The 20,385-nt window shown below is 36.9% G+C and overlaps 1 protein-coding gene across 1 annotated transcript in view; it reads left to right on the forward strand.

Annotated features, from left to right (window-relative positions):
* The first annotated feature begins 3,832 nt into the window (after positions 1–3,832).
* clybl (citramalyl-CoA lyase) overlaps positions 3,833–20,385 on the forward strand; it is a 77,563-nt gene continuing 61,010 nt past the window's right edge. The window contains exon 1 of the mRNA XM_088913841.1: positions 3,833–3,889. Coding sequence (XP_088769967.1) covers positions 3,846–3,889 — 44 coding nt within the window. The 5' untranslated portion in view covers positions 3,833–3,845. The remainder of the gene's footprint in view (positions 3,890–20,385) is intronic.

Genomic DNA, 20,385 nt, shown 5'->3' on the forward strand with positions numbered 1-20,385 from the left:
ATTAAATGTGCTTCACCTTAGTTTCCACGTGTGCCCTCTGGTTTGTTTCTAAAGTAATACACTATATAAACTATATCAGTGCCTGTGAGGAAGTTGAATACTTGAATCAGGTCCCCTAATTTTGTTCTTTGCTTAAGATTTAAAAGATTCTATTCTTCCAGTCAGTCAATAATAATAATAATTGCTTACACTTATATAATGCTTTGCTGGACACTCCACTCAAAGCACTTTACAGGTAATGTGGACTCACCTCCACCACCACCAATGTGCAGCATCCACCTGGGTGATGCGACAGTGGCCGTTGTGTGCCAGAAAGCTCACCACACATCAGCTATCCAGTGGGGAGGAGAGCAGAGTAATGAAGCCAATTCATAGAGGGGGATTATTAGGAGGCCATGATTGGTAAGGGCCAATGGGAATTTTGGCCAGGATGCCAGGGTTACACCCCTACTCTTTTCTAGAGACGCCCTGGGATTTTTAATGACCACAGAGAGTCAGGACCTCGGTTTTACGTCTCTTCTGAAGGACTGCGCCTGTTTACAGTATAGTGTCACCATCACTATACTGAGGCATTAGGACCCACATAGACCCCAGGGTGAGCGCCCCCTGCTGGCTCCACTAACACCTCTTCCAGCAGCAACCTTAGTTTTTCCCAGGAGGTCTCTTATCCAGGTATTGACCAGGCTCACACCTGCTTAGCTTCAGTGGGTTGCCAGTTGTGAGTTGCAGAGTGATATGGCTGCTGGCTTTCATGTATATCATATCATCAGTATATCATAATCATCTTGTAAACAAGATTAATACATAATATGTATCTTAAAACTGGTCAGGTAAGTATGTAAATGCATTTTTTCTGCTTTTTTGTCCATGTTAAAATCAGCCATTTAATAACATAAAGGAGAAACATAACAGTTAAAGCTAATAGTGTTATATACCTTGGTCAAGCTTTCAGAACTTTGCTTTCTGTGCCTTCTTCATACCTCTTTAGAGAACTTTCTGAAGTTTCTGATCTTTGTATGAGTGACCAGAGTTCTCTAGGATATAAATATGGGTCTTCAGGCCATTATTCCAGTTATCATTACTTTTACTGTTCTCCAGCACTCCCGGTACCTCTGCTTTAGCAGCAACCCTGTGGGCTGTTATAGAGCATTCTGACATTTATCCATATAGTTAAGACAACTTCTCTCAAACAGAATCAAACAAAGAGCCAAGCATATAAATGTTTTTTAACCTACATGTAATTGCATTCCAGGAGTTTCTCTTTGTCATCTGAAATGTTAATAGAAGAGAAGTTGGAGAAAGATCTATGAAGAAAATACTTTTATTTTTATATTTGTTTGGAACTAAACTCTTAATACAAAATTAAAAATCTGAGAAAAGTCAGTACAATTACCAAAGAAACATGGATACATGGCAAAAATGTTTCTATATGGGGAAGTTCAGCTCATGCTATTTTGAATAGCATTTTTCATTATTTTGAAGCACAGCTTTCCTCCTTGGCTAGAATATATTCTGGCTTTTTTCTTGGACTCAGTGGTTCCTAGGGGATACCAGTAGAGAAGTTGGGCATCTTGCTGTGAGCCAAATAAAGTGTGCCAAGTGTAATCAAAGCCAGTTAGGAGATGCTGTGTCTGGTGAAAAGAAGCAAAGCTTTGGAGAACTATAACAAGTTTCCAAGGAACCTGTGGAAGGAATTTTTTAATACATAAACTTAACAGGTGTGCCAGTTCACCACCTCATTTTTAATTTATTCATTATTCATTGAGTTACTGAACTATGGGATACTTAATGACAAGGAATATCATTAAAAATATGAAACACATGGACACTGACAGTACATTCATCCATTTTCTAACGGCTTCATCCAGTTCAGGGTTACAGGGGAGCAGGAGCCTATCCCAGCATGCAATGGGCAAAAGGCAGGATACAACCTGGATGGGATGCCAGCAGTTATAATACAGTATCAGTATGTTAACACAGGTTTATAGTACTGTCAAAAGAAATTGCTTAGAACTGATTTCGATCTTTTGTATTTTGTAATTTTAGATCGACGTTATATGAAAACCACTTTTTCATACATTTACAATATTTTTATTGTTCAATCACCATTTACAGTAGGTGTGTTAAGAAGCTTTCAGTGCATAGTCATTGGCATTACTAATTTCTAAATTATTATTAAAAAACATGCCTGTGAGTTACATTAGCTCATTTAAAATCTGAGCATTTAAAAATATAGTAACTATTGGGCAACAACTCTGTTTTCACCTTTACAGAATACTTTTCAACAAAACTAGAGTATAAGGTGAACCAATCTGTTATTATTAATGTATTTGCAGATTGTACTGATATTAAAAATGCATGTGTTCTAAACAGGCATCTTTGGAAAACAGCTTAATTAAACTTTTTTTTTTTAGCTGTGATTAGGGACAAGTAGCTCAAGCTGGAGTTCTGCAGATTTTACAACTGGAAACTGATAATAACCTAAGAATCTTATTAATTGATTTATTATCCAAATAATTCCTTCAATTAAATAATATCAGAGGTGGCCCTCGGGGACTGGAGTTGCTCATCTGTGAAGTAATTCATATGGTGAAATATCAATACGATCACCCAACATATCGGATTATTTGCTTAGAACCTAAGTTTATATGATGATCAGACTTTCAATGTAAATTTAATATTCTAAATTGCAAATAACACCTCTTAATTTACGTATTTACGTACAGGTGAACGATATCACAAAATAATAATGAAGCATTTGTCTGGGTGTGATTTTCTCTCTCTCCTTATGCCAGCATTGATTACTAAATAAATTCAATAAGTGATAAACAGTCATCACAACAGCAAACGAGAGGAGATCTTCACCTAACTCACTGGCCAGTAGATAAGTAGCCTAATATTTCACTGGGCTGCATATTTCTGGTCTGCGTTACCACCAACTCTGACATTTCAGAAGCCCCTGCTGGTTTCATCATGGCAAATTCTGCCTGTCATTTGTTAGCTGCACTTATTTACATGGATTGCGATGATGGCGGCATTAATGAATCGCCACTGATGTAAAACGAGCTCTCCCGGAGTGCGTCTTCTATCTAACAGGCATGGGTTGGTACGTCGGGTGCCCCGTGCGCTCTGTCACCAGCGGCTGCCTGACTGAAGATGACCTGGCTGGGGACACACGTGTCTGTTCAAGGGAGAGAGACAGAAAATAAGCCAGAAGCATTTTTCGTTGGTGTCACGCAAAGTGGAAGACTCTAAGTTACAACCTATTACAACTGGGTCATACGCCAGGATGTGCTAGATTAAAATTAGTAATAACTAAAAAAATAATTAAGCTTTTCAAAGGTTAGCAAATCCTTAATTTTATGCCCCAAGGAAGGACAAAATTAGAAAAGAGAAAATTAATTTGGACCTGTAACCTACTACTGTAGTCTATCTTTATGGAATGGTATTTATATACGCTAATAGGATGTTGAATATTTTCACTATTTTTAGTACAAATATTTACATTTAACCGTATACTCTGAAATTTAAATAGATGATGAATTTGTTACACTAGTAGGGTCTACTTGTCTATATACTGTACCTGTTTAGTACAAATTAAATATTGCGTAATGAAGATCTTATAATACATTGTCTTTATTCCTCAGAAATATTTTGTTGTTCATCTATGCTGGTGAGCAGTAAGAAACCTTTGACCAAGATGACAATAGCCTCACTGTAACTTTAAAATTCATTTCGCAACTTGACTAAACAATCCTCCTGGATAGTCCACTGTCCAATCACAGTTCTCAGATTCTGAAGCAGAGACCAATTGGATCGTACAGCTCGGATACACACGTGGGAAGATGGCGTTGTCAGTGAGCCGAGTGTTATGGAGACACGCAGCTCAGTAAGTTTGAGTTTCTTGATGTAGTAATACAAACAATTTTCATGATTTAAAGGCTTTGAATATTTGTTTCTCTAAGCCAGTGCCCCCTCCTTATCCAAATCTCTTTTATATTTACGTGCTTGTTCAGAGCAAGGTCATATCCGCCTATGTTTATGACATTTAAAGGAGACAGCTGTAAATACGAAAATAGTACAGTAAATAAAAATAATCAAATTGTAACATTTGTGTAATGGGTTATTTGCAGCATTAACAAGAAATGTTGTTCTGTAAACATGCAAATTCGCCCTACAGTAACTGAGTGCCGGCTACTGCCAGCATGTGGCATTATTGTAAGAATCAATGCTGAGGATACATCCACCAAACGGTACTATTTGCTTATGCTTGCAAATGATTGCAAAAGACAGCTAATTTAAAACATAGCGGATTCCCCGGACTCTCGGCAGTTTAAGTAAACTCCAAACATAACGAATAATGTCCTATTTAACCTTTTTGTTTCCCTGCTTCAAAAAATATATATACTGTATGTACACTTTAAATTCTCATACAATTTGCATCGATGAAAACCATTCAAATATTCAGTGGTATTTTTTTGTCAATCTACATTGTGTGTTTCTGCCTAGAGAAAGCTGTCACTGCATTCTGATAACTTCAGATCTAAAGCATGCACGTCTTAATAAAAGGCTGCTCTTTCAACTAAAATACTTAAAAAGAGCATTATTGTCATACTTCGTTTTTTTAATTCAGACCAGATTAAACTACTTCTGTTTAAAAGTTTTTGGCCTAAGAACAACATTCAAATGCCAAAAAACAAAGTAAAAACAATTACTGCCTCAGTGTAAGGGGCAGTTTGCAGCATGACCAATAATTGTTGTTCAATAAACAAGCAAATTCTACCTACAGTATTATGACTTTGGTTTGTAATATACATATCACCATTGTTGAAAGACGATTATTAAAATAAGCAAAGATTCTTTGCTAATTATTTTAATGGATTTCATATTTGCTCCCATCCAGAATCGCTTGAAGAGAATTAGTTCTGTATGGGCCTTAAATAACCATCGGAAAATCAATCTTCTGCAGTGGGACAATTAGAGTTCAGCAAATAAATAGTTAATTGGTTAGAACAACCAGGAGTATTTGTGTTTTGGGTCCCTACTTACCCAGTACTGTACATTGTTAGTTTTATACATCTGTATCTAATTTGTTTAAGAAACTTAATGAGAAACTTCAAACAGTTTAAATGTCAATTACAAAGAAAGCAGGGTTTTAAAGTTCCAGTAATCTGTCCATATTGGTCATCGAAACATGGCCACAGGTGTTTTTAATTAAAGGCAGATGATTTTCTAGAGGCACAATTATAAAAGCCTTGCTAATCCACAATGCAGAGGAACTGTCACGCCACGCATAGTCATATCTGCTGTATAATTGCAGTTGGTGCATGTAAGGTGTAAAGAGTGACAGTTTTAAGACCCCAGCTTCTTTCAGGGGATTCTTAAATGTGTCGTTCCAGTGTGTTTATCACACAGAAACCAATGGTCTTTAGAGATTTCTATTTTTTTATCCAGCGGAAAAAAAATACAATGTCTTAAAAAATTGTCTGACATTAATATTTCTAACACTAAAAACTTTACTAGAGAAATGTTTATTCACAGAATTGAGTGGTACATTTAAGTGTTAGTGATTTTATTTATTAGATATAGTGTTAAGAAACAAGTGTTGCCTTAAAATTTTTAAAACATTCCTACTGAATCTGTCAGTGAAATCTACACTCCCAGTTACTGTAAAAGCGTAAGAACTAAATGGATCTGAAAGTGGTTTATCTCATTGTACATGTATGGTTAACTCAAGAGCTCTAGGATTTCTGGGACAGAAATCCATATGCTTTTTATGTAAGGCTCAGAACCCTCATGTTCTCAGCAAGCTGCAGTATGTCACAAACACCATAATGTCAGAGATGCCACAGCATCCTAAAGGAAAAATTGACTGCCGTTATGAAGTCGACAAGTGATGAAAGTAGCCTTGAGGTTGTCAATTAGAAAGAGAAGGCCTGGATCTGATAACTTAATGGGCAGTTTCCTCTCTTCAGGCTTGCCAGAGCTTTATAGCACAGGTTATAAAATCAGAAGTGTAATGTGTTCTTATAACATTTCCAATTAAGAGCAACCACATAAACCCTTGCAGACATTTACCAGTGAAGGCTAACCATTCCAATATAGTGTTTTACATAAATCAAAGACCAGTTTCTTATTGCTAACATTGCTAGAAAAAAATGGTTCCTTCTTGAATTTTAGCTTTAGACATTATTAAATCTGTAATGTTAATGTTTTGAATGTAAGAATAATGAATGCATTTAGCTGTTCTATAATTTGCACATCCAGATTAATGTACTTGTCTTGTGCTTCCAATATCTGTATCAGGTAACTGGGGAGTTCCAGTATTCTGCACAAATTTATTTAATCTGCTTCAGCTCTGTGGTGTCAGGATACAATATTTCTGCATTTTGATGCATTTTTAGCAAAAATAGAAATGTGGTTTTCTGGCTTACAGATGTTTTTTTTTAAATGATTTTGATATCTTTATTTTTGGGAGATACAAGCAGATGATATTTGGTTTAATCACATAGTATTTTAAGATGATTCTACAGTTTTTTTACTATGGTATTTGGGTCCTGCTACATCCTAATATATAATCTGGAACAGTAGACAAAAAAATGAGTATTCTCATTGTTCATATGTTTAATATATATTTAAAAAAATCTTTGAAAACCTTAGAATGGTTTCAAACAAGTGGGAGTTTTCTTGCATTTGTCCCATCTGGCATGTTTGTTTTTAGTAGCTAATTGATCCAAGGATCTCATCCAGCTGTTTCTTGAAAGAAGCCAGGATATCAGCTTCAACAGCATGGCTGGGTTGTAGATTTAAGCTTAACATCTCTTTCTGAATGAAAATCTGTTTCACTGTTTGTGACTGTTTCTGAAAACCTTGTTTTACTTCATTCAATAGCACAGCATTTGTCCTGTCAGTGGTAGAAAGCACCTCTAAGCTTTTAGTTGTGATTTGCCTGTTTGCCTTATTAACATCAGTAGGCTTTTTCCCAAGCGGTGTTTAACTAATGTTTGCATTCCATAGACAAATCAATCTAAGTACATTCCAGTCTGTTGACACTGCTTTTCCACACTGATTGCCTTGATTAGCTGTGATAGAGGTGTGTGGTCTTAATCCAATTAGACACTGATTCATCTGATTACTTTTAGAATAATAATGGTGATAGTTTACCCTAGGATACAGTCCTGTGTGTGGGAGATCCCAAAGTGCCACAGTGAAAAAGTGTAGTTTTTTTTATAGGCCATTATCCTAAAATTTAAAATAACTGCCATAATCAATGGACAGGAAAGTTAGGGAACACAAGAAAATCCAATGTTTTAGTTAAAATGTTAAGCCATTTAAAACAATTGGATGAATCTTACTTTTTAAGTTCAGAAGATTGTCAGAACCTTGAAGCAGCCACAATATCTGAACCAGGCCTCATTAGTTACAGGTGTTGCCAGTTTTCTTCTCCTTTACCTCTTTGAACATCATCTCCGGACAACGCAAATGATCCCTTTTTAAAACACACCCATTTTTTTTTCATTTTCTTTAGAAGCCTCACAGAATAAAAGCTTAAAGCCTGTGATGTAGTGGTTTATCCTTTCATGCCAGCTTGCATTAGGCATGAAAAGGTTATTGGCAAGGAACCGACGGCAAAATAATAAACACTTGCTGCATTAATGGTTTTTTTTATTTTTAAAAAATTGTGAATTGGTAACGAGGGGTTTTATCTGTTTTTGACCTTCCTGAGCTGGAGTCTTTGAAATATTTTACAGGGCGTTAAGCTTGCACATCTTGTAGTGGGAAAGTAAGGATATGGTCACAGGATTGGGTACCAGCTGAGTAAACGACAGAGTCCGAGTGGCAGTGAAGACTGCACTTGTCTTGGAGATCCCCAAGAAGATACATACGGCTAACAGATGGAAAGTCATGCTACAAGTCCCTGCAGACAAAGCCTTGATCCAAACAAGTGCCTGTGCTTTAGCTTTAAAACCTTTGATCAGCAGAACATCTTGGATAAAGATTGGTCCTTCAAAAGATAGCACATGAAATTGCATCTGTATAAACATGGCCTCTGGGAATGCAAGAACAGTAAAACAGAAAGAATATTGTTCTACAACACATGTTCTGGCCTAAAAGTGTTTTGTGGAGTAAACAGATTAATTCACACCAGGGTTTTGATGAAAGTTGATAAAATATGAAGTGTTATGAAAGACAATAATGAAAAATACATTGGGATGAAAAGTGCCGACAGATGTCTGGGGCTCGCGAAGGATCTACATGTGTTTTCAGTCTGTGGCGCACTAGAGCTACAATTTCTTGTAAAGATTTTAATTATTTATGCACTTCTGTGTTTTTTTCCCCACTGATAACTCATTAGACTATATTGTTTTGCAGTGCAGTAGGCAAGTGTACAAATTATGCAGTAGGGGATTTCAAAGAGTTCTGCTCACAATGGTGAAAATTGTTTCATTTTTTTGCTTTAGTTTATAATCTTAAATGGTGGAAGCATATCATCTTGTTGCTCTTAGATTTACCAACAGGAATGTGTAGACTTTTCCTGAACACATAAATAGTAAAACTACATTAATTGGGTGTGGATCATTAAAAAACTTTATTAACACGACCAGCAGTACGAATGCTGCTCTCCTTTCTTTGTATGCATTAGAATCTCTTTCACCTTCTTTGCAGAAGCCCTCTTTCATTACATGTACAGAAATAGCCTGACTCCTTCAGAGATTGACCCAGATCAAATCATATATCAAAGAAGACAAGGAAATGTGGAGGCACATTCATTTCCCCTCTAGGTTTTCAGGTCAAATTGGCCGTTGTAGCTGGTGTTTCAATGACAAATAATTCAAAATTCCAGGATAAAAGTATCGTTGGAAGAGCTGTGTCCTAAATGTTCTACAGTGTGTCATCTAAGTGTCTTTCATCCAAATTCGCCTTGCAATCTTATCTTATCTTATAATTGCATTATGATCTGCAATTTATGATCGATAATTTTATCGAGAACCTGCAGGCCATGCCTCTTTTCTCCAAGTTGTGCATAAAGTCAACCACCTGTAGCGTGAGGTGGCTTCACTAGCAATCGTGACAATTGGTACAGTATAGCTCTACACACTCATCTGTCTTACAAAGAAGCTTCCTACCATTTATCAGCCCAAACTCTTAACTTTTAAAAGGCTCAAGAAAAGCAAATCAGGGTAGTGTAGCGCCTTTTGTGATAGATGAGGACTCAGACCATTCATGTAATCTCATGTTTTCCAGCTGGTTCCTTCTCCAATTGGTCGTGTTTCACTGAAGGTTTGTCCCAAGTGATGCCTCACATTGGTATTACTGTTCTTCATTTTTTAGTATTATCTGAGCCTGATCAATCAGATTTTGTTTTCCCTGTTTCAGAGCTGAGTTGAGAGGGTGTTTTCCGGGGTTTTCAAGTGTTAAATTCTACTTTTAGTTTAAACCCTGCCTTATATTGCAGAGTTCATTGTACAGAACTGTATTTTGCTTTGAGTGACCTTAAGAACATAGGAAAGGTTACCAATGAGAGGATGACTTTCTTTCCATGTAGCCCATTTGGTACTTAGTAGTTAATTGATCCTTGGTTCTAATCCCGATGTCTCTTAAAAGAAGCCAGAGAGTTGACTTAACAACATGGCTGAGAAGCTTTTTCCAGACTCCCAAAACCCTTAAAGATTAAGTAAAGAACTGCCTAGTCTTCTCAGTATTTTATTGCACTACCATAGTTGCCACTTGTGCCCTCTTGTTCATGTTTCTCAGTTCATTCTGAAATGAAACAGCGAGCAGTGGCTTTCATGTATCAAACCTACAGTAAGGATCATTGAATTCTTTAATTTAATTGTGAGTGAGCTCTAGACTACTTCCACATGATTTTCCTTCCACCTTGCTTTGGAAGAAAGATTTCTGGATTCTGAATGGTCCATTGCACGGAGTCGTGAAAAAAAAAGTAGCTGTCCCATGTCCCACCTCTGGATGTCAGTGTTAGCAACGTTTTTTTTATGGTATCCCGTGGTTAATAGCTTTTAGGCAGTTCTGCTTGCTTATTGATACCGCAGACACAAACTCTGAAAATTCAAGAAAATAGTCTGAAGCTGTTTTATGATATTTTTGTCTTTTATCAAAATTTCTCAAACTTTATGTAACACTATAAGGAAAATAGTAGAGTGGCAATGTCAACATTGATACCTCAAATGACAGCATGCATGTTTTGCTAGTGTAGATGGTGGTAAGTTATAGAGAGGTTGAAAGTGAGTAACTATGTGCTTCTAGTGGCAATGATCAGCATTTGGAATATAATTCAGTAAGATTGTTTTTGATTTGAGGTGTGTGATTGGCTGATGTAGTTCTTTTTCTTGCAACATGCTACTCTTCCTAAAAGCATGGAACAGGTCTGTTGAGGAATGAATTCCTCATTCCGCTGCAGTTTTGATTTAATAGTTATTATGCTCAAGCTTAATATAAAGTAATATCCAGCTCAAGTCTTACTGCACTTGCATGTAGAAAATATGTAAGATTAATGGGCGATATATATATATATTAATTTGAGTACATTAAAGTAGTTTCTTTAGATTAACACTGGCATTTTACTCCTTTGTTTAATTCAAGTATATCAAATTAATATTCGTTTTCCATTCAACTGAGAAAAAAAATAGTGTGCTCAAATACAAAAAATTGGGACTTTTTAAAGCATATTATTCTTGAAGCATATGCTGGTAAAACAATATCTTACACTCCTTAAATGGGTGATGAAAAATTAAATATTAAAGGAACATAAGCAATAACAAAATTTTGCAATAATCCTAACATATTTCCCTGGGTGCAGTAGATGTAAATCTGTGTCGAAACCCCTGAGGTTTTAAGACAGCCTTCCGTAGGGGTAGGGGCTGCTCATGTCTGCCTGCGAGGTTTTCCGAAGGCCAGAGATGTTTCATCATTCTCATTAGGTTTGGAAATGAGCACACCGAGTCTTGCAGCAGAATCACCGGGGGGGGGGGTTCTGATTACAGAGAGACCAGTAGATGGCGCTAGTTATTGTCGATTACCTGACTGTTTCCTGTCCTAAATCTCAGGCCTTGAGGTTTGAGCCGTCACTGTATTTTTAACAACTGGACGCAGAACACATTTTTATAGTGTTACACGGTGGGCTTTTCTTCCTTTCTTTTTATCCTTTTTTATCCTTTTAGGAGCTGGTAGCAGTCCTTATGAATGTCAATGCAATTTTCATATTGCCTTTAGGCATTTTTCGCTCACCATGAGGTTGTTTAAAATAAAAGAAGATTAAGAGTAAATTTATTCATCAAAAGGGAAAGAGGCAGCTAGAAAACAGGGTTAAAAAATTTATTGCAATTTAGTTTTACAGTGTTACTATGGCAACAGGATGGTACTATAGTAATTACACTAAACAAATGAAAAGCATTCAGTTAGCAGTACATTCACAGTGGTTTGTAAGCATAATCAATCCTCCTTCTATTTTATTAATTTATTGAAATGATTCCCAATCACAGTAGTATTGTGTGTTTTCACAAGTAAACAGCATTTATGAGATATCATATAAATAATAATGATCAACTCTATTATATATTACAGTTTTAAAAGCATTCCTCTTTGGTCGTGTGGTGTGGTTCAAAGGCCATTGCTTTTACAAACAGTTCACTGTATAGAAATAATTTGAAGTCAGGATCCATTCGTTTTCTAATTCCACTACTGTAGTTAGCAAAATGTAGCTCTCATGCACTATGAATATCTAGATGTTATATTTAAATGTGTTGTCAGTTGCACATGTTTTTTTCATGACAGTTTTCATAATAATCTGATGAAAGTGTACTGTATTTTTTAGATTTTTCTGGATATTTTTGTACTTAAACACTTGAATAGTTTTTTGCCCTTCCTTGAATAAATTATTACATACTCTTTATTAGTGTTTTACTGTATTCTGTATTACTTTTTTCAGTTTTAAATGGGAAGATGAAGCATGGACATTTTTAAGGTCACATTAACCGTCCAAATAATACAGGTTCCAGTCGTTGTGGACATTGTATTTCGTGTTTTCTGGTCAGAAATACTGTAAATTGATTTAGATATGACAGCAGACTTTTAAGGAAAAATTTAACTGTGTTAGTGCCTAAGAAAGATTTCTTGAACTCAATATCTTTATTAGTGAAACATTATATGTATAAATGTGTGCTAGCTTATGTTTTTAAATGGATATTTGACATTTGTTTTCATATTTTAAATAGATTTTGTAACTGTAGCTTTATATCATCCTTGAAAAGGATCTTGCAACAATAAAAAACAAAACTGTTACAACATTAATATTCAGGAAAAAAGAATTCCATTCCAAATGGGATGCTTCTTAAAAAAATCAAATAATGGCCACTCGTTACTTTTTCCACTTCTTTTCTTTTCTGTCTGTTGTGTCGCACAGGCTCTTAAATTCTGAAAAGAAAACCCAGCAGTACGTAACTATATGGGTATGGATTATTGAATGGTATGGATTATTAAATCCGTGTAACAAAAAAACCTGTCGAAGAACAGCCCCCCCACACACCACAGACTCTCCATCACCGTCACCACTGAAAAGAGGCAAGAAGAAACACTGTCTTTCTCGGTCGTGGTGTTTATTATGTCAGCACCTCACTTCAGCTGTCACATACATGGCTAAGAACAACAGCAGTGATTGGCGTGGTTGTCCACTGATTTGCTCTAGTGTCATGACTTACTCATTGAGCTGTTTACCTTGTGCCTTTAATTAACTGTTTGATGGGACCCTCTTTAACATTCCCAGTAGCTGCAGCAGGAGCTCGGAGAGCTTTCCACTCTCCACAGTGTGTCTGCTACTGCTACTGCTGCTGTTCATTAATACCAGGCCTACCTACTATACTAACTGGATATATTATAGAAATGAGATCGAGAGGCAATAACTGCCAATAAAGAATTATTAAACCTAATTCTACATAGAGTTCAATATCTGTTTTGTATCTCAGTTTAAATTTACTGTTCTGGCTATGGCTTGTTTACTTGTTTGTTTGGTTTGCTTATTGTTTCCAGATGGCGGCAGCAGACCCTTATTGTACAACTTTTAAGTTTCCAGGCAGGTTTTTACAACCTTTGCTGGAGCGGTTATCCTGTTTCCTATGCTCATTTTATGATAAGAAAATTCAGTCGAAAATGAAAAACACCTTTGGGTTCTTCAAACAGAACAGCGTGGTGTTTTTTTTTAAACAATGTTGCAGTTTTTTTTCTCAGTGTCAGTGGGTGAACGGACTTGTACCCTGTATGAATTGATCATGAAGTGTGATGGTCACTTTTTTTCTGGGAGTGAGAGAGTGTTTTGCTTATACAGAGCATGTGAAGCAGTCTTCATTTTTTTAACTAATGTTCATGGCTTTTAAATGATAAGAGTAGCACATCATTTTCAACCACATATGTTTTAATGACAAAATATTCTAGTTATCTGGGAGGAGGGACTCACCCTCCTCCTGATTCTGTATCCTTAGAAAAACCAAGACTTATTTACAGGAATTGGGGAAGTCAGGACTTGTTAATAAGAATTTGGCACCGAGGTGCTTAGTCATCGGATGTGGTCAAAACAAGACCCTAATCAAAGCTCTCCATTGTATCAATCCTTCCCATTCTTAAAATATCCTCTCTTTTGTGCCTCTGAGTTGAGTGATCACTTGGGCATTTCATGTTGCTCCTTCTTCTTTCTCATAGTGGCTTAACCTGGGGCCATAATGAGTGAATCATCACCTCATCTCGTGGGGGTATGTGAAGTTTTAACTTAGACCAAAGAAGCCTGTTGATTCTTTTCCTTGAATGTCAACATTTTCTTCGCCTGTGTGCAGGTTTGTAAAGACAGCTGGTTTAACTGAGGGCAGTCAATAAAAATAAAACGTTAATAGGAACTGTCTCCACTGTTAACAAAATCCGGCGCAAAACAAATCACATTGAATCTATTAGTGGAGACATCTTAGGTGACGTCAGGTTTAATCATAGCTTTATTAGTGCATTGTTAAGGAGCTGAGAACATTTGCAAATGGGGTCGTAGGATAGTAAAAGGCTGAGCTGGATGAAATTGCCCTGAATCATGGCCTTGTTGCGAACCTGTATAATTCTGCTAGGAGGGTATGCCTTGGGCTGACACCCCGGTGAAGCTCTTTGAGGACGAGGTGTTTGCTTGGCTTTGGGAACATAAGAGTGATGGAGAAATTTGTAAAGAGCAAATTTCAACAGATGCGCTAGGTCTTGTGTATTTGTTTCAGGTTGTTCCTGCCACATGTCTTTGCTACACGGAACTGTCTCTTAGCATCTCTTTGCTTTCAAGGTTTTTTTTTACTGTTCCTGTATCTTTTGTGTTTTTCACTGTGGAGCAAGAACATGTGGTTCTGTTCCTTATTAGAGAGCTGCCAAGAAGAGCTTAGATAAGTTAAGTTTAAGATAAGTTTATGTTTTTGGTCCATCCGCCAATTTTCTAACCAGTTTATCCAAGCAGCGGGCGCAAGACAGCGTAACGCCCTGGACTGGACGCCAGTCCATCACAGTTGTGGTTTTCAGATGAGGGGAAAATATTTTGTGTATACAGTGAAAATATGTAATTTAATAAGGAATTTAAATAGGGAGCAGTTCAAATTGAAACACAAACACACATACTTATCATATCCTTAATTTTTGGTATCTATTGACAGTGCATTTAGCCTGACCACAGCATCTTTTCTTAAAATATTTCTTTTAAGGTTGCGATATTTTTTTAAATGACTCAATATTCTTGTTGATGTTTTCCTGGTGTAGCCATCAGGTATTTAATCCCAACATTTCAAATAGAGTCCAGTGTGTATAATGGAGTATAAGTAGTAAAAGACCTGGGGCTTTTGTCCAAGTGCTTGTCTTTAAAGATTCTTGTAGGCTTTGAGTTTGTTTTCTCATTGTCATTAAGAAGATACAGGTCCCCATAAACAGGGACCAGAGCTGTCTAAACAAAATACCTGACACATGATGTGAGCCATTTGTGTGGAAATGCCTTCCCACACTTTCAGAATTGGGGTTCTGAGCAAATGTTTGCCTGGACTACTTAAAACAAATCACCATCAACAGGCTGGGTGATAATGATTAGCATCTGCGACTGGGGTTTAACTCTTTCTTCCTTACAGCTACTCAAATCAGACAGAAAATGTTTTTCACTCGCAGATGTTTGCTGCTTGCAATGTCATGGCTTAAAATACAAGTTTATATAACGCATTCTGATGTGATCTCTAGTTTTGCCCAGTAAACTACTTGTTTTGTAATGTTCAAGAAAGCAAGCAATCAAAAAGATTTGCACACATGTACTGAGCCTTTTAAGATGCTAGAGCTTGCTGACTTGGTTGTACATCTGAGGCAAAACACAAAGCACAAACCTCAAGCACAGTGACTCAGGCAGAACCTGATGCACAGATCTTCATGCAGAAGGTTGATGTTTGTATCATGGGATGGAAGTGCTGTGTATAACCTTACAGTATGTTGTACATCAGAGTGTTAATACTCCCGCAAAAACAGAGAGCTTGTGGGTTTTGTCCCACATTTCCAAAGCAGGTTTAAAACCATTTGGGATGGTAAAACCCTCTTGAAAACAAAACATAAAGTGTTTTCTGATGACATAAGTGAAACTGTGTAAATTTTGAATGTCAGAAAGCCTATTGACATTTTCTATTAGACTTAAGGGTGTAATAGAGGAAGTTCCGCTTCATGATGTGTGAATAGTTTTCCTATTGTGTTAGAGACAGAGATCCAAAAATACTTTCTTCACCCTCCTGCCACACAGTTACTGTTACAGCCATTGGAAAACAAGAGCAACACATAGCAAGTTTTAATGATGATTGTATTCATGTGATTATTTTCATGAATAAGCATTTTAAGAAGCAGATCCATTTTAGTTTTAAGATGAGCTGAATCATGTTTTCAGTGACATAGGATAAACTCTAGTTATAGTTTAATTTCTAAAACAATAGGATCATGCAACATTTATGTGGTCATATATAGGTGATGGTTATTTAGCTTTTAATATGAAATGAGTGAAATGAAAGGGTGAGCCATTTTGAGAAATGTGTGCCACTTTACTTGCATGTTTCTGTCACGTGAAGCAGAGATCCTGTGCTGCTTACTCCTCGTGGATATATATTGTTTTGCTTTTGCTGTGAAGACTCTGCTGCCTTGCTTTAAGAGGAGAGATTTCCAGGTTGATGTACAGTAAATGAGGTGGTGCACTGTTTTACCATGCACCTTAGGAGGAACATAGGATAGGAACATAGCCATAGGATTCCTATCGCAGGGAGAAGACAGCCTTAGTTTTAATAAGCTTGTCATTGTTGTGTTAGACATCCTTTTTGGGGGACCCAGCTATTAAGCATTTTGGTCATATTTATAGGCAACATGGTGCTGAGGTGGTTAGAATTTCTGTCTTATAGCGCTGAGCCTCTGGGTTTAATTCCGCATCTGGAGTGCTGTCTATGTGAAGTTTGTATGTTCTCACCGTGTTTGTGTGGGTTTCCTCTGATTGCTCTACTTTCCTCTCACAGTTCAAAAACATACTGGTAGGTTAATTGACTCCTGGAAAAACTGGCCCTGGTGTGAGTGTGTGTGTCGGTCTGCCCTGCGATGGACTGGCATCCTGTCCATGGGTACCCTGCCTTGCCTTCGGCTCCCCCACGACTCTGAATTGGAAAAATATGGATGGATGGTCATATTTGTTTTCAATATAATACATTGCCTTATAAAATAAGTTTCAGTGACTATCTTCTGCTGCAGAAATGATGAAATAAAAATGTCGGAAAATATATGTTTCAGTGATCAATTTTTAATATGCACGTTTCATGGAAAGGAGGTGCTGTAGTGTGGTAAAAAATTAAAAAGCTAGGTAAGGACTGAAGAGGAATTGAGCATTTTATGACAGTAGTGTTTAACCTAGTGCTCATGGTCGTTCGGTTTCTTGTTTCCAGAAGGAAGCACAAATGTTTGTCAGTCTGAAGTTTGTTCTTCACAAGTTATTCGAGATACCAGCATGATAAATATTATGTCTTGTTTTGTGAACCCTAATGGACCTCTAAATTGGAAGTTTTAATTAATACGGGAAACACAGACACCCATCTGGGAAAATTAGGTTGAGATCAAACAGGCTGTATAAAAGAATTTACTTCTAATCTAATTAACACCTATTAGCTGTTGTAGACGAATTATGCACCAGCAAACAACTCATTATGCTCTGATTTAGCTTTCCCAAGACCACAAAGCAAATTATTTTAACACTTTTCTAAGTGTCCTTAATAGAGCTACGTTTAGCAAAATCAGTCCCAGCTGCTAGGTATAATTATAAATTAATGTTGTGCATACTTATTTGCATCTGTTTTTTCATTAGGTCACTTTTTAAAGCTGTCAGGATATGAGCTCCAGTTTATCCTTCTTTTTCTGTTTGTGCTTAGGCATGTTTTTAAATTATTGTTATGTTGGCTTTGTTTCCGAGAAGAGATTTCCACAGCTCTTCCAGGAAATCTCTGTAAGATATTTATTGCTTTAAATTGATTGTAATCATGCAATTGACTGATTTAACATGATGAGACTGAAACATCACATAGCTCCTCTTGCCTTTTAAACCTTTTCCTGTTTTGCAAGGTGGCTCATCCAAGTAGATTCATTTTTGCGACATAAGAACAGTCGCTGACAAGAAGAGGCCATTCTGTCCATCTAACACATTTGGTAATTAGTAGTTAATTGACCCAAGGATCTCATCCAGCTGTTTTTTGAAAGAAATCAGGATGTTGGCTTCTGCAACATGACAGCTTGTTCCATACTCCCACAACCCTTGGTGTAAAGAATGTCCTCCCGTTTTTTTGTTTTGAATGCACTTCCATTATTTGCAATTTGCAGTTGGTGTAAATGAGTGTGATTGTTGTGGGATCTCAGAGCAACCCAGTTATTTGAGTGTGAAGATCTAGGAAAGGTACTAAAAGCTTTGGAGTCAAGACCTGATTTTACATCCAATGTACAGGGCTGGTATAAAATACCTTAGGGTGTATCCGCACATGATATAGGCTATCCAGCTGGCACTGATTTTTGCTTTCTTCAGTATCAGTAGAGCAACATTAAAGAAATGTTACTCCTTTTTTGATTTTCCTCTCTTACTTGTGCGTGTCCTATCGGTCTTCGGCAGCCTGCTTCCCTTTGTTTTTCGTTAAAGTTTGTTTTTAGTTCAATCACCTGACCATGGGGTTTAGCATTATAGTCTGACTCCAGCTGGGATTATTATTTTCCTCGTTCAACTGTTTTCCTTGCTGCTTAATCATTCCCACCTTCAAGAAAGATAAAGTATAGTTGTTCAGTCACAGACTTGAAGCTCTTCTAACATGTGGTTTTATGAAGCAGAATAAAGCAGAGAGGCATGTCGTAAATCAGGCTGCAGTACAGTAAGCAGGGTCAGGCTGGTCTGCCTTTTAGGTTTGTCTGCAGTGATGCGCTACATCCTCAAAGCCTTTTATTTACCCTTCTGGGACACAGCTGTTAAGATAGGTGATAGCTGTAGTTTGTGAGACCCGACTGCATGCATTGTTGCTCTTGAAACATTAAACAGCCACATTAAACAAAGTGCATTAAATGCTGGCGGTGTCCTAGGTGTTAACTCCTTGATCCTCAGCAGTCTGGGGGCTACTCACACCTTAAGCCCTTTACCCTGACTGAAGGGAGCTCCAGTGTGCTGCAGCGAAAAATAAATAATTAAATGTAAAATATTTTATTTGGATTCAAATGGGGTCTCCAGTGCTATAAACCTCTCTCTGGGTAGCTGAATTAGTTATTCTTGTTGTATGTTTTGAATGGGTGGGGGGTGATATCCCAGTATTTCACTTGACTGTTAGCTTGTGGTTTTCTGTTTCATGTGCTATTATGTTGCCCCAGAGTTTTAATGTTTTGTTCACTGTGTAACTGTACTGTATTCCCTTTTTTTTGCTAGTCTTTTGCCTTTGTTGCAGATACAGTGCAACTCAAGGAAAATACCCAAAAGGCCAATAAGACCATATGTACAGTGTTGCAGAATTTTATTATGCACCAGTAAAGCCACACCACAGCGGGATACATCTAAACATGAAAATTAATTCATAGCTAAATGCTGCTATTTTGAGTACAGAAGAAGAATGAAAAAAAAATCAAATGCTGGTTTTCACCCCATTGAAAATGAGGGAGGAACTAGAGCTTAGTAGGTATGATTCATGGTATCGAATTCAACAAATACAATGTTGCGTACCTTCCAAATTAGGTGCTAAAAATGGTCAGCAAAAATAACAGAAACATACGCACTCACGCATATACTGTCTCAAAGAAAAAAGCAGTTTGAAAATGGTGTGTAGTGCCAGTGAAAAAGAGACATTATTCCGAAAAGGGGAGCATTCACTATTAGTGTGAAATGCCAACAATACAGTCTATAAAAATATGTTAGCTTGCATGGGGACAAAGGTGTAATGTGACTAAATGCAAATGCAGCTAAAGCAGGACATTGTAATGGTGCTGAGCGACACCAGCAGCTAGTTGTGGTCTTTGTGTTTTCCTGATGAGGAAGTAGTTTAAGGGGGTGATTGGATCAATAACCTGACTGTGGAATTAGTGATAGGACGATGTGTTACCAAAAGAAATACCCCCCCCCCCTTCCTTGAAATGAACTTTACCATTAAAGTACTTGAGCATGACTTAGTCTCAGAGCAATGCAAATGGAATTGCCCCCTGAAGGTTTGGAATGCACCCAGCTGGCCTTTAAAAGGCGATAATTGGAAAATACAGGATATGGCAATAGGCAGAATGGGGACTTCTTGTTACATTTAGTTAACTGCTGCATATTTAATATCAGATACTAAGAGTTATTACAGAAAGACCATATTTTGAGTCTCAGCTTTGGGTATATTAAAAAAAAACATTTAGGATTTTTTCAGAATTTTTTTTCTTCACTTGTTTACAGATTAAATGCTGTTGCTTTAGTTGGTTAAATGCCAAAAGGTAGAGACTCACACTTGGACTTCTTGTCCATGTTTGTATTTTACTTGATCAAGAAGTATCATTTTTATTTTTTCACTGACTGTTAAAAACAACAATGGGGTTTCTGTGTTGTACTCCTCCCTTTTAATTACTAAGCTCTACCAGAGTAAGCTGTTGCCTTTGGAAAAATATCTAAAGTAATCATTACAACTGTCAGTTATATAATTTCCCTCACAGGCAGATCAAATACCTCTTCATTATTCAGTAATTAATTTAAGTAAATAGCTAACCAAAACATACACTCATTTTCATCTTACCAAAGCATGAAAAATATTACAGTAAGAAATGGCTTTGGGATTGAATTGCATCGTAATTGAAGTGTTTCTCACCAACAAATGAAAA

This window comes from Atractosteus spatula, chromosome 4 (assembly GCF_055471065.1).
Source record: "Atractosteus spatula isolate fAtrSpa1 chromosome 4, fAtrSpa1.hap1, whole genome shotgun sequence".
In the NCBI taxonomy this organism is placed as follows: domain Eukaryota; kingdom Metazoa; phylum Chordata; class Actinopteri; order Semionotiformes; family Lepisosteidae; genus Atractosteus; species Atractosteus spatula.